This window comes from Brienomyrus brachyistius, chromosome 1, assembly GCF_023856365.1.
Source record: "Brienomyrus brachyistius isolate T26 chromosome 1, BBRACH_0.4, whole genome shotgun sequence".
Classification (NCBI taxonomy): domain Eukaryota; kingdom Metazoa; phylum Chordata; class Actinopteri; order Osteoglossiformes; family Mormyridae; genus Brienomyrus; species Brienomyrus brachyistius.
The window spans coordinates 12380866-12396350 of record NC_064533.1 but is presented as its reverse complement, the minus strand read 5'-3'; the positions used below and the strand labels follow the sequence as shown (position 1 = coordinate 12396350).

The window sequence follows — 15485 nt, the reverse complement described above, 5'->3', positions numbered from 1 at the left end:
AACGCATATGATACTGTCCGTTCTATATAGAATAGGATAATTTCCTGATTTTTGTTATTATTATTAGGCCAAACTGCATTCCGTTGAATGACTAGTCTAACTATTTCTTTACTGTATCTAAAGGGGGGAAAATGCCACGATTTTTACCCTGACGACGTTTTATAATCATGTATGTATACATATAACAACATGTTCTGTCGTCTAATGAAAAAGTGAACTTTATTCTTGTCTTTAGTTAGCATTAATGTAATCCAAAAATAGCTAAAAGTACATTACTTTTATTTTGCGATACTTGGATTACATTACTGATTACATTAACTAGTAACTGACAGGATTGCGTTTTTTAAAGTAACTTGGATTTCGTTTGTTATTCAGACATGACAGACACATTGTCTTTGATTTACAGTTGTTCCTGTGTTTGCAGATTTAATAATAATTTCAAAACAAATTTTGTTGTCCCTGCCGTACCAAAATTGCACCGAACCATGAACTTAATTTCGTGGTTATAATCGAACTGTGAATTTTGTTTACTGTTGCAGCCCCGCTTTTAACCCCTGCAGTGCTCTAGTGGTGTCAGATAAATGGCCAGACGCTGCTAATAAAGCACACAGCCGTGCCATCTGCTGCAACAAACGCTAGCAGCAGAGTAGATGGCTGTACAGAGGAGGTCAGTGACTCTTCACATGGTGCCATTGTAGGAGGCCGAAGTCCAAGTCAGGTCGCCACATTCCTGCCGTGTAACGGCTGCCCTGGTCAATCTCAGGCTTTATCTCTTCTTCAGAAGGTCATTTGAAGTAGTGATTCTCTGGTTCGTCACTGTGGTTCTCCTGCTTTAGTTTAGCCCAAGCTGAAGGTGGGTGAGACCAGCAGATGTTACCTTCCAAGAAATTTCTTCAAACTAAGAGGAGTGGGACTCCACTGCTGCTAGAGTATATGGTTGCTTGATTTTTTTTTTTTAAAAGGAAAACTTAAATGTTAAAAACTTTACGTGATTTTTTTTTTCTGTGATGTTAACCTAAATTCAATCACTTTTTATCAAAATAATCGATTAGGAAGTTATTTGAATTGAATTGAGATAGAAATGAAAGATTTCCAGTACATTAAATCACTCCCCTCAACCAATGTAATTGAATCAAACCTCCTTGTGCTCAACGGTTTAACCTCTAAGCTCACTCAGTGGCCTGCCTTGAGTCCCACACCTAGGACTTTATGCTCATTTCTAAATCTCAACGGTTCTTCTGCATTGTATTACATCAGCTTGATCAAAAGAAGCACTCCTACTTTTCCCCAGAGGGTCTCAAGTGTTCTATAATTTTGCATCCTCTCTAAAGGGCGCTTTCCAACCGCACCAAGTACCTTACTTTTGGTACTTCAAGAAAATAGCAAATGTATGGTACTTCAGGTATTGGTTTGCCACTGGCATAAGAACCAGTACTGGCACTGAATGACATCACAGTGCGAGGCCTGGTATTTTGTACTGAATTAAAAAATGGCTGTATATTACATGGTTGGCCAATGTGTGATATTAATACCAACATCGCATGTTGTGCATGTGCAATTCTTACTTCGCTGTCAGCTAGATTACGATCAGAATTTTTCCCTACTTTCAATTCTGTATACAGACATTATAACGCAGGAAGATTATTTCCCTAAAACGTTTTTACTCTGTTACACGGGATAAAAAATCAAGTTCTGCAGTTTTAATTATTCCTTATCAAGATTAAAATCAGTTTAAAGTTTACATTCGCTGCTTCTGCATGAGCGCTGTACGCGTTCTCCAAGACTGTCATAATCATCTTCATCCCCTGCTGTTTTAAAGCACTAGATAGGTTTCTGAGAAATTAAAAAAAACTCCTTTTTGTTTTGTAAATACTCCAATGTTTATTAAAACAAAATCGCATCGCAATACTTAGAAATTTTCCAATACCGTGCTGTCCTACTGTATTATACAAAATAGTGTGTTTCTTTTTTTTGCTATCCTGGTCTCTGATTCTTCTGACCAGATCTCAGGTAAAGCCTGAGTCACTGGCACCTTTGATACGGCTGCTTTGGTTACCCGAAATGAATGGCCAATTGATTTCCTTTCCTTTGTCAGTTTATGTCGGTCCTGGGTGAGTCATATGTTTGGCACAGTCGTGTTTTATCATGGTTTCCTTTTACAGTTTAATGAGTGCAATAAATGTTTTAAATTTAAGGGAAAAAAATCATCACAGAGAATCATGATCTGAATTCTAAGCAAAAGAATCCCAAAAAAAAACATTTTTGTTCGTAATCGTGCGGCTCTTTCCCGCACCTCCGCCAGGTTGCTTCTGACCATCTGTGGTCATGCTCCAGTTTTAATGGCCACCTTCAGAAGCCCTAGGCGGGAAGAGCCCAAGATTGGGCCCTGACAGCTGAAATCTGTCAGGCTGCTGCTGTCACTGTATTTTCTGCTGATTCTGACGAGATTACGCTCTCCTTGCTATCCGTAGTCCCAGTGTGTCAGAGCCCTTTTCTAACCTACTGAATGATGGATGGACGGATGACTAATGTAGCAGGATTGAGTTTTTCCTGGACACTCTAAGCCAGTGTTTCACTACTCGGTCTTCAGGGACCCCCAGCCAGTCCACATTTTTGCTCCCTCCAACACAACTGATCAACCAGCAAAAACACGGAATACCTGGTGCAGGTGCATAGGGAGCTGGGGGGGGAGCAAAAACCTGAATTGTGTTTCGACCTGACTGCTTTTATAATGGTTTCTCTGGTTTTGACGCAAAGCAAACAAGGAACAGCCCTGCAATTCACAAGCCAGGAGCCAGAAGGAACCGGAAACCAGCCCGACGGGATTCCTGTAACGTGTCATTACAGGGTCATTTTCTACAGCACAAAGTCTAACGGGCAGGACAATCTTCCACCTTTCTGTAGTCTCCTCTCACTTAATAGCACTTATTAGTAAAAAAGCACTTACTGCCACATTAAACATTTTTCACTGAAAACGCATGCTGCATCATCCCATCCCCTAAACTAGAGTACAAATGTTTGACTGTATAATTGAATACATACACATGTTTATGTACAATTATGTATGTATTCTTAATATAAAAATCTGTGGGTGTTCGTGTTTGCTGGTTAATCCATGCTTCCTCACTTTGTGGTCAGGTTTCGTTTTTCCAGAATGACCTGTTCGGGTTCAATACAGTACATCTGTCTTGCCTAAGTATTAGGTAGGGACACTGTAAAGGAGGGTGGGGTAGGGGGAGTGAGAACAATTAAAAATATTTAGAACATAATTGGGCTGTTCTGGGCTGTGCCCAAATATAATCTGCTTTCAAGTGGTTCAAAATCTCTAGCAACCCCTTGCTGTTAGGTGGCCAGTAGTTCCTTGGATTATAATAATTTTTTTAAATTAATTTTATGGTTCTTTTTTTTGTTGAGCTCCTGGCCCTTCAGTGTAATTACTTTGCTTATTTACAGGTTTATGTACAGCAGGACAGTCAGTATTTGTCTTTTGATATACAGTCACAAAATATAAGTGCATTTTTTTCATGATTATTCAGAAAGGAAGAACTTTTGAAAACATCCTGTTGTGTGTGTGCTGATTTTATTGACACTGCTACCATAGGAAACACTAAAATGCCCAATAAAAATAATACACTCCTATTATCCATAAGTCACATTGAAATGCACTGAACATTGATTTTTTTTTTAAGATTTGCAAACAGAAGTTGCTGCTACAGAAGAGTAGCAATGCTGTACATTATGAATTGATTGTTTAAAAATTTGATTTCCTGCAACCAAGTGCAACCCTGTCATTTTACATGTGTGGCGGGGGTTGGCTTCTGTGTCAAGTGTAATATCTGCATTCATAACTTTGGTGCTGAAACATATTCGTAATGTTTTTAATGTATGTTATGACAGGAGGCATATATCATGTTACAGGATCTGCTTCATATTGTGAAATATGATGCTCTGAGCCTCAGACGTCACGAGACTTTATGGAGCGAATACATTTTTTTTTTCCGCAGATGACCTGTGGGTTCTGCTCCCACTGTACACTGTGGGTTCTGCTCCCACTGTACACTGTGTTTCTGCTCCCACTGTACACTGTGTTTCTGCTCCCACTGTACACTGTGTTTCCTCAGGCAGGGCCCACATGTTCCTGACATCTTCTCAACCTTCTCAATCTTTCTTTCCAGCCCAAAATCATAAGGCGTCGTTTCCCTGGAAATGGAATTTTTTAAATTAATTAATTTAAATATTTGGCCTGTGTGTTTTTTAAAATGGTGGAAATTATAATCAGTGATTGAGCTGTAAAAATAGTCGGATGGATCGTGGTGGGGGTCGTGTGTGTCTTTGTGTGTGTCCCCTTGATAAATTTTGCCAAGTACAGGGTGTTGATCATCATGCAGTCTAGATTGTGTTTCTGAGACTAGCCCTGAACTAATCGGTATATTTAGGGGGGGGGGGGGTGTGGGGGATTTTCAAAGGAGTCTTTTTTTTTTCGCATGGGGGTGGGGGGGGTAGCATCCCATTACTTCTCAAGCCCTAATAATAATAACAATAATAATAATAATGGGGAGCTAACGCTCCTCGGACCCCTAATGTGTTTTTTTTTTCCAGTGGTGAAACATGCTTTGTTTACATGCTAACCCTTCTGCTGCAGCAGACCTGCATGTTTGTGTTTGAGGTTAGGCTGGCACTGTGCTAAAAAGCAGGTCAGAATTGTTGGAATATAGTTAAAAGGTGGATACAGAGTTGCTAGGAATCGGATAGCACTGTGCTGCAAGTGTCCTATATTTATATGAATGTTGTTTAACTTGTTTTGGTTTTTAATGTTTTAGTTTCATGGAGTGTTTCCTTGAGAGTGAATGGTGTGTGAGTGTGCCCTGCGATGGGCTGGCCCCCCATCCTGGGTTGTTCCCTGCCTCGTGCCCATTGCTTCCGGGATAGGCTCCGGACCCCCCGCAACCCAATATAGGATAAGCGGTTTGGAAGATGGATGGATGGATGGATGGTTTCATGGAGTGTTTCCTTGAGAGTGATTGGTGTGTGAGTGTGCCCTGCGAGGGGCTGGCCCCCCATCCTGGGTTGTTCCCTGCCTCGTGCCCATTGCTTCCGGGATAGGCTCCAGACCCCCCGCGACCCAGTAGGATAAGTGGTTTGGAAAATGGATGGATGGATGGAGTGTTTCCTCTTACCTAAGAAGCCTTTGTTTTCTGTGTATTTTTATGCATTATGGTGGCCAACAAACAAACTAATTTATTTTTGTATAGCGCGTTATCACATCATTATATTGTCTCAAAGCGCTTTACAGCATCCCCACCCAAAGCCCCCAGTGAGTAAGCCATAGGCAACAATGCAGATGATTGATTTAAAAAAATGTATGAAAAATCCTTGGCCTGTACCGATTTTAAAATTTCCATACAAATGGTCATCAGTAACGCAAGCATTGTTTCTTTCCAGTTGTTCAGAAGGTAAATGACCAAAGGATTCCTTTACGGGCGTCACATCGCGAAGGAAATTCCCTGACACCTCAGAAATGTGTATTTGTGTATTTGTATCTGTTGTCTATATTGCTGTCAATTGTGTTTTTGTTGATTTAAATTTTTTTTTTTCTCCCCTTCAGATGCGAGACAAAGGGATATTTCAAAAGGGGAGGTAAGGTGGACCAAGTTCTTTTAGCAGAAGTGACTGGAAAACTACTAACTGTTGCATGGAAATACCGATGTCTGATTTCTAATTTCTGTCTTCTTCCGGTTCTCTCTTATGTGTTCAGGTCTTCGGAGACAAAACAAATAACAGTCACTGGCGAGAGGCCAACAAGCCACGGACATGGAACCTCGAGGTACGAATTCCATGCCCACCCACTCACCTTTCCACCCACCTCTCTCTTGGACGTCCCGGGGAGCCCCTGTCCCTGCGTCATCAACACGCCTCGGTTCAGGTCGGTTTTACGCTAGTAGTCCACACAGTGGACATGTTGGGGCGTGCGCCATCTGATCGACAGCAGGAGGGTTTTAGCTACACATTATCGTAACACATATCTGTCTTGCAGGATGTTTGTGCCGTAAACCACATACTGAACAGGTTCTTCATGTCCCCATTGTACACAATGAGGAAGTTGTACACCTTACATTTCATAATCAGTTTATAAGCATCACACACGATGAATCTGCACCGATTGTTCAGTGAAAGCATTCGTTACCTTGCTGTAGTTAAATGGCTTTAACTTGTAATAATTGCTGTGAAGTTATACCATCTGATTCCTCTGAGTATTGAAACTTGTTCTTTGCTCTTACTCATTTAAGGAAACAATAATGTCTCCTTGTTCCTTCCTCCTGCTGCAGTACATGGGAAAAGCTAATTTGCATGTATTTGAAGATTGGTGTGGCAGTTCCACTTACCAGCTCCGGAAAAATCCCCACTATCCCCTTTACCCTAATGTGAGTAAGCAATCCCCTACCAATTTATGCACAGGTATAGGGTTGAGCGATTATATCGAGTTTTTAAGATGTTTTCATATGAGATATAGGATGATTCAATATGGTTTATATCAATGTTTATATGCCAGTAATTTATTTTTAAACCAATTTTTTTCATGCACATGTACAGCTGTCTGTTAATAAAAGTGTCACTGTAACATTGGGGACATTTGGCTTTGATTTGGAACAGATTTTTTTGTTATTATTTTATGGGAGAAAATATCGAGATATCGTATATCGCCATTCAGCTAAAAAATATTGAGATGATTTTTTGGCCCATATCAACTAGGCCTATACAGGTGCAAAGGGGCCAGCTTTCATCCTGGAAATTGCACCCAAAACTTGCAGTAAAACTGGTTTTACATAATCAAGCGTGTTAAGAAACGCAGTAATGGCTGGCTTTAAATGCACAACGGCATTAAGGAAATGCAAAAACATTTTTAAAAATGCTATTTTCCCAGTTTTTTTGTGTTTTTACTGCCTGTTATGTTTTTTGCACTTTGGGGCTGACTGACTTGTTCCAAAGTGTAACTGCATTTGTGGTCCAGTTCCGTTTTTCCTGAATAGACCACAGAGGAAAATCCTACAAAGCCAGCCAGCAGCTGACTTCCCTGATTTTATTTAATTTTTTTAACATATGAGCAGCTAGCTAGTTTAGCTACACTAAACCCTTCTGTGTGTCGCAACAAACAGAAGGCTGTAGGCAAGGCTGTAAATTAAGCCAACCCACTTGCCCCTGGCGAGTATTTTTAATGAGGGCTCAGTGCCAAAACCTGAGCACTACCCCGCTGGCCAGTAAAAAAAATCATGCATGTCAGACATTACATACATTTTTAATTAACTACCCTAGTTGGCTTGTGGCAAAAATTCCGAAGTTCTACCCGTGAGTGTAGGCCAGCCACCTAGCTAAACTAGGACTATACATGTTAAGCCTAGTTCATACTTTATGCCTTCCATGTGCACTTTTGTGTACTTGTGTACATCTGGAGACGGTCATCTGCGCTGCAGCTTGTGTTCATACCATGGATGCATACGATTGTGGTTGGCTCGTGTACTGCAGTGATATTCCTCCAGACCAGCAGAGGGCAGATGTCGCCTTCTAAGTCTGAATGAAGCTTACACAAAAGTGGGATGACATTAGGTTTATAAGCCTAAGTTTCAAGTTGTCTTGGGTTTTTAAAACGAGGAAAATAGCTTTTGTTGTAAGACTACTTAACTGATGTCGGCTTTGTCTCACAAGCAATACAGACAGTAGATATGTTTAAAATTTACCATTTATCTCTGCCTGATCACATTTCTCATTGAAATACTATATGATTCTTGTGATAGAATATGATTTTTGGGTTGAAACCAATAATAATCAAGTAATACATGGAATATACGTAACCACTAAGAGGTCAGGTTGGGAAAATATATTTTTTAATAGTTTTGCAGTCCCACTACACTTATGCACATTATTATTATTATTATTATTATTATTATTATTATTATTATTATTAATATTTGCTGCATGGTGATGGCGTGGATAAACCTAAATAATGTCTGTGTGTGTACTTCGTGTTCGATAGCCCAGCTGCCTTGTTTACAGTTATTGGTGGTTAATGGACACAGTGCAATCATTAATAAGTACATATAAAAACATATGTGACCCGTCGCCACGAACTGAGTCTTAAGTCGCACTGGTAGAACTGCACCCATAAGACTCATTTCGTGGTGATGGGTCACATATGTGAATGTTACATGGTGTGCATTGTCCCTACATGGTTTAACACTTAAAGCACACGTAACTAGACATGTCTGTATCGTTTAGGCTTATACTTGTTAGTCGAGTAATTCTATGTTTTGTACTTTTAACGGACACTGGACAGTTATTAGTAATGGAAGAATATTGCAACGGATCGCAAAAGTATTATTATTAGAAATAATTATTGATACTTTATTGATCCCCTTGGGGAAATTCTCTTTGAGCGTTTCTCATCTTGCTCTATGTAGGTGAGAGCAAGCTGGCAGCAAAGGGCAGCGACCCATAACAGCATCCAGGGATCTGGGGGTTAAGGGTCTTGTTCAAGGACCTGCAGATACGCTGAGGTTGGGCTTGATCTGGCAACCTTCTGATCACAGGCGCTGAGGCTTAGCCCCCTGAACCTCATGCTGCCCCCCAATCAATAATATTTTCCAAAAAATATTTTCCCACCCCGACCACTTAGGGGGTTCATAGCAATATAGCATTAATCTTGAACAAATATAGACGAGAAGAGGATTCCGGAGCTATTGATATTTTTTGTTTTGAGCTGAAGAAATTGAAAGGAGAAAGTTCTCATGCACGCCACCTATTGGATATACCTAGTCGATGATCTTGCACACGCGCAGTCGACGTGCACAGTTTCTGCTAGATATAAAAATCTGGGCTTCACGTGCACCGGCTGCAGCCAGCCCCTGATGACAATATTTACGTCACGACCCCTTGTCCACAACTGAAAGCTCATGCGGAAAAGTGAAGTATGAATTGGCCTTTAGTATTATCTGATCTTCAAGAGAAACAAACATCGGTAAACTGTGGGAGCCTACCCAACATGTACAAGAGGAACGATGTCCTTTTTGAATGTGTAGTTGAACTTTGTCATGGATGACTTGGCACATCAAAAGAAGTGTAGCATGATACTGGTACGCAATTGGTGCTTCATGTGGTTAACTTCATCTCCAGCCTCCAAACCAGATCTTAAGAGGACACAGGTGTATATAAACAAAGCAGTATGATTCAGCATGCAGTTTGATCATTAGCTCTAAATGAATACATTTAATAAAAAAAAACAAGCATCATTTTTAGGAGCAGATTTGGTATGCATCCACTCCTATGCTCAGTTTCATAAAATGAAAATTTGCACAAATGTGTATGAGATTTGTCTTCTGTGCTGAAGTGACTGTGGAGATACGTTCATGCTCTGTATGATCTTACAACAGTGTCTTCTGAGATCCATCTATGCTCTCTGTACGTCCCTTGACGTTTTTTCAAACCATGCCAGATGTCCTTGTGTAAAGATAAACATGGCATATTGTAATACATGTTATGTTATTTTTTACCTGCTGTTGGAAGTTTTTTTTTTTTGCATGTGTCCAGATACAGGGAATGTAATATTGTGGTTGACATGGCTTGATTATGTGTTCGATGTAGCGGATGCTTGTTTTCGTGTATAATCAGTTTTTCATGTTTGTAATAGTCAGGTGATTTCAGGCTGTCTCTCCCCCCCTCCCAGTCCCGCCTCACAGTGAAAAAGCTGGCAGTTTCACCCAGGTGGACCAACTACGGCCTGAGGATTTTCGGCTACCTCCACCCTCCCAAAAGTGGTACGTCCCAGCATTCATTCCCACCTACATCCGGGGCCCAAGGAGCCACTTATCACCATCTTCCTGCTACTCCAGTAATAGTAGCAATAGCAGTTTCGGCATTTACAGCTTTGCTTTGGCCCTATGGGCAGCAGTCCAGCCTGAAGGAGCTTGCTGATAGAAACTCAATTCAAGGAGGTTGCCAGAGGAATCGCGTATTTAGTATTTAAAAACCAACATAACTCAAAAACACTATACATAGGTATATAAAAATCGAGTTGAGACGTGTAGGGGGGGGGGGGGTCAAATCTCTGTATTTGTAAACTCGCTGGTTAACATTCTGAAGTGTTTTAGAATTTCAGTGTTGGAAAATTATTTTCTTTCTGACCAACTCAATTTTAAACGCACGAGCTAAGTGGCTCATCAGGAATTCTCCCAAATTGAGTTTTCCCCTAATGGGGACCAAAAAATTGACAAACGATCTATGATTTTTGTGCAGTGATTGCATGCTTGACGGCAATCTCAGCCAATCCACTCGCATGATCTTGTTGTGACAGGGCTCCATACAAAAAAAAAAACTAAACATTTAAGAACCGCATGTTTTTTTTCAGGAGCCATAATCTCCATCATATGCCAAATCTGAAATAAATACAAAACACTCACATGGCTCATTTTGTCTCTGGTCTATCTCACACTTACTTTTCTTTATTCTATCTGAGTTATCTGATCTGCCTACTATTGCCATCTGCATTCTTATACATAATAACAGAATAGAATAAACGACACAGAAATATGCAATAGCTGGGCTATTGAACGTGAAGTGCACACACAAACAGTGAAATATTAATTAAAATTCACCCGTAAAGAAAGTTGGAACCCCAAGGGGTGCGTCTTGCTTTTGTTGAAAGATATTACAGCCGCAGAACTGAATGTAAAGCTAACTTTCCTGCAGTGTCATAGTTAGGGTTTAAACCAAAACCCAATTTTGGGTATACCTCCCTGCTGTTCTCGCTTGATGATGCATATGAGGATATACCAATCTATACTGAAATATTCCAGGAAGTGGGTTTGAGTTTACCACAGTGCCACAGTTAAGGTTTAAACTTAGCTTTATTTGCAGTTGTCCAGTGCTCTGACATTTTGGCATACTTCATCAGAATAGCATACCGGTAATGCAAATTTATTGCTACATATATCGGTATATCATACTTTATTGAAATAACATACCTACATATTTTGATGAGATAGGAAAGGTGGAATTAAGTGTAAGGGCAACAGTGTGCCCCTAGGGGTCTGGCACCCCCGGAATTTGCCCGGCCACATGTTGCCACTGGCGGTGACATGTAGATGCTGTAACCCGTCACACTTTTCCTGAATATCCCTGATACACCAGACAAAAGTGTTGCCATTCTTGTGTCCTCCCTGCCACCGGCTAAGTCTCTGGGCTTGTGTGTAGTGATTACCAGGACATCTCTGACAGTGCGGCGACGCTCGTCCCCGTAACCCGACCCGGGGGGGGGGGGGGGGGGAATCTGACTCCCCATTGTCCACTGTGTGGCTCTGCATTTGGCCCCAGCGCCCACATATAACAACACTACATTTTATTCCTTTGTACCTTCCATTGTGTCAGGTCTTTCTTAGAGTCACAGGTACTCATTTAGAGAGGTTATGTGTGTCATCACTGTGTGTAAATTGTTTTCCCATATCATTTACATAAATGGCCTGTCAAAATGCTCCCTGGAGCAGCTTCAGAGCAGGCTTGACTGCCCTTGTTCTATGAGAAGCTGTCTAAATGCTGATCTGAGTAACCGAGTAACAATTGGTTCAGAGAGAAAATAGGCTACATCAACAGATTGTAGAGGAGGTGGGATCATTCAAGCAGATGTCGTGGTCCTGCCTAATGTAGTGGCTTGGAACCACCTCCTCTACAATCTGATTGGTTATTTTTCTGAACCAATTATTTTTCCTTCTGCCCTCAGAACATTTTTGTGTAAGTAGAACTGCCACGAGCATAATGAAAAAATGTAATAGTGACCCTAAACCAAAGTGTATAACTGGGTGCCCTGCCTGCCCCCCCCCCCTCAAGGTGAATACCTATTTGCTGTGGCCTCTGATGATGGTTCTGAGTTCTGGCTGAGTCTGGACAACAGCCCCCTGAATCTGCACCTCCAGGCCAGCGTGGGAAGGGTAGGTGGAGACGGGGGACGCACCTTTGAGAAGCATGCAGGCTGTGCGGTTTAATGGAGGCTGTTTCTGGATGACTCACTTTTCGCCTCATAAATTCTCTTGCACGTTTGTTCATACAACATTGTACTTGGGTATGAGACTTTGAAACCCTGGTATTTAAATGTGAATTTGTGGGTTCCCTGCAGCCATTCAGTTACCTGTTGTTTTGTATCTTAGTTGTAGTACAACTCTTTTGACATGACATTTTTAATTATGCCTGTAGTAGCAATTGTAGATAAATATATGTAGCAGCATTAGTTAATGTCTGGTTATGAGGGTTAAACAGGGATAATAAGTACATAGGAGTCTTAGATTGCATATGGAAAAACACTGACATTAAATCTGCTGGTTGATTTTGCTTTGGCTGTCATCCTGAATTTTCTGTGAATGCTGTAGGTATCATTTATGACTATCTATAATTGTTAGGCTGACATTTGCTAATAAGCTTTCTTGTGTTGAATGCTAGGACTGTTTCTAACTAAAGCGTGTCCGTTTGGTTTTCAGGCAGGCGTGGATTGGACAGCGCCAGGGGAGTTTAACAAATATGCCAGTCAGATATCTTTTCCAGTCCAGTAAGTTGGCATCTCTTCTATTATGAGAATTCTCTCTCTAGATCGTGGATGTCATTTCTGTGTTTCTTTTTCAGAAAAGAGAGAAATGAAATAATCGTTACAACAGTGGAAGTGGTTTTTATTTCGTCCATTCAATTTTGCATGCATGGGCTTTTTGAAACAGCCGGAAATATCATAATTACAAAAATGCTACCTAATAAAACAAGAGAAATCTATTTATTTGTTTTACAACATTATTTAATAGAGTGACAGTGCTCACAGAACATATTGGAACACTTGCTTCTTCCCTAAAAATATTGCAGATTTTTTTTGTTTTTTATAACACAAATCATCACTGTTCGTTTATTTATAAAAATATATTTCATATTGGAAACAACCAATAGTTTTAAGTAAAGCATCAATGTCAAGTAGTAATAAATTTAAACCTAAATTTTGTTCTAAAAGAACTATTTTGAGTTCATTGACAAGTAGTCTCATTTGGGTGTTTTTTTTTTTTATTAGTTACACTTTTGCAATAGCATTCATCACCAAACATTTGTGTTTAATATTCTTTTGGGAGGCAGTCACTACATCTGCAATTAATAAGAAAAATGCAAGAAGAGAACTGAATGAGTCAGTCAAAAAACTTATGTTCTTTAATGAAATTGAAAATGTCTGTGCGGAACACGTGCAGGTATGTTTGTCAGTTGTCAGTTGCTTGTCAGTTGACTTTTGTTATGAAATCAATTCATTTACAACATACTTACAAAGTGCCCTGTACAGTATGTGGTTTAAAAGCATGATTTACATCAGCAGATGGTAAAATGGAAATAAATGGAGTTCATTTCCTTCTAAGAAATAGGTGACTATCAGACACCAAATCAGGCCACCCAGTTACATGCAGACTGGGACTGTGGTAATATAATGGGATCATCTGAGGTTATCAGCGATTATCACTAGATGGGATAACAATCTGATCACTGAGCAGATCAAATCAACTCGAGTGGCTTTTCCATTGTTGGTTCAAGAATATGCTGTTGGTTCAGTAGACGGTGAAACAAAACAACGTTACTCCAGAACCGTGGTGCTACATAAAGCAACACGGGACAACAAAAGCTACACAGAATGACATGAAGTGCAATGAGACAAAACGGCAGCAGAAACGAAGACAGTGCAGTGCAGACCAATGCAAAGATCTGACTTTTACAGGTGTAAAATGTAGCAGGTTTTGCAGAGATTTGACAGTATATTAACGCAATCAACTGTAAACATGAATGTGACACGGAACGGCATGGATTGCATGTGAACAGAGAATTTGCTACGGTGGAGCACTGAATGTACCTGCACTGAATGTACCTGCACTGAATGTACCTGCACTGAATGTACCTGCACTGAATGTACCTGCACTGAATGTACCTGCAAGGCCATCCTTCACGATGGGGAAATGAATGCGACGTCATTTTATGTTTTTGCGCCCTATTCCAGACTGTCTGCTGAGAATTTATACTTCTTTGAAGTCATCCACAAGCAAAACGACAGGGGCACGGACCACTTGGAAGTAGCGGTAAGCACCCAGTCACACTGACCATGTGCCACTTCACCTCGTCGTTATAAATCGTATATGACCCGTGAAAATTCCAAAAATTAAGAAAAATGTTCTGTCGTCTTTATTAAAGTATAAAAAATTAGTAAATAATCAATCAATCAATTAATTATATACCTGTATCCAGGGTCAAGTATGTCTGTGAGAAGTCACAATGAGCAAGGCCTTGGATCTGTATAAAGCTCCTGAGTAAGACGCTTAGGGAAAATGACTACAGGGAAACTTTCTAGTTTGGCTCAGTGGGTTCGAACTGATGATCGGCAGGTTGCCAGTTTCAGTCCCATGGTTGGTAGATTAATGCTGCTATTGAGGTCTTGAGCAAGGCCCTTAATTATACTTGCTCCAGGGGTGCTGGACACTGTTCAGCCCTGCGCTGTGACCACCAAACATGCTCTTAACAGTATATGTTTCTATTGGAGAGCAAGGTGGGGCAGGTGAAAAGACTATTTCCCTATGGAGATGAATACAGTATCGCTATTCGATTATTGGATTATTGTATTCTACGTGGGGAGGAAACGAGGTTTGTGTAAACAGTTGTACTAGACATCTGTAGTAAAAAGCAGATTAACAAAACCGGGTCTGGGCTTCTAGCCGCTAACGGAGTTCTGGTCTCCACAGTGGCGGCTGAATCAGGACAGCACGCCATTTGAGATCATTGGTTCCGAACACATATCCATGTACATCGGTAAGATGGTGACTGTCTCGCCCACCCTGCAATCTGTCTTCACGTCGGTCGGCATTGGCATCGCTGTTGGCACGGAAGTCCGACATTGGCCTCTCTTCGTGTTCCCTGTCCCGCCCTTCCAGACGAGACCGACTTGAAGCTGCACCAGGTCAGCCACATACCGAAAACACCTGCTAGCAACGTCCAGTGGAGAACGTACGCCAAGGTCTCCAGCCATGGCGCCGAGATGCTGAGGGAAGACCCACGGGACATCTTCTACCACGGTAACCAGCTCTGAGACATCTACATTCCAGCCTAAACAGCAGGCCCATGCTGGATCAGAAGCATCTCACATCTAACTTAATTCAGCAGTCGTCCTCTGTCTTGACGAAAGGATGTTCACTTGTGACGGTTCACATTCACTCTGCATCTGCCGCTGTTCCTTCCCTTCTTCCCTTCTTGCAGTTCCGCTGATGAGAGAGTCATACCTGCGTGGCATCCTGCCTGTGTGCTCCTACAGGCCCACCTACCTCATCAAGGGATACCCACTCCTGAGGTATCAGGGCATTCAGTTTGTAAGTATGACCCTTGTGAGTGACTGCCAGGGACTCATCCATGACTCATGGCTCTTGTGCGGAGGTCTCTGTCCGGAGGTC

General features: G+C 41.2%; 1 protein-coding gene across 3 annotated transcripts in view; it reads left to right on the top strand.

The window, feature by feature from the left end:
• The window catches only part of LOC125738744 (N-acetyl-beta-glucosaminyl-glycoprotein 4-beta-N-acetylgalactosaminyltransferase 1-like), a 37194-nt gene that overhangs the window by 7154 nt on the left and 14555 nt on the right, over positions 1-15485 (top strand). For 2 of the 3 annotated variants that reach the window (XM_049008009.1, XM_049008027.1), the window contains exons 2-11: positions 5606-5637; positions 5756-5824; positions 6327-6422; positions 9716-9806; positions 11872-11972; positions 12516-12583; positions 14048-14126; positions 14784-14850; positions 14973-15113; positions 15295-15404. In XM_049008009.1, the coding sequence (XP_048863966.1) occupies positions 6330-6422; positions 9716-9806; positions 11872-11972; positions 12516-12583; positions 14048-14126; positions 14784-14850; positions 14973-15113; positions 15295-15404 (750 nt within the window). In that variant the 5' untranslated portion in view covers positions 5606-5637; positions 5756-5824; positions 6327-6329. Of the gene's footprint in view, positions 1-5605; positions 5638-5755; positions 5924-6326; positions 6423-9715; positions 9807-11871; positions 11973-12515; positions 12584-14047; positions 14127-14783; positions 14851-14972; positions 15114-15294; positions 15405-15485 lie in introns of all 3 variants that reach the window. The other variant, XM_049008019.1, reaches the window with a different exon arrangement.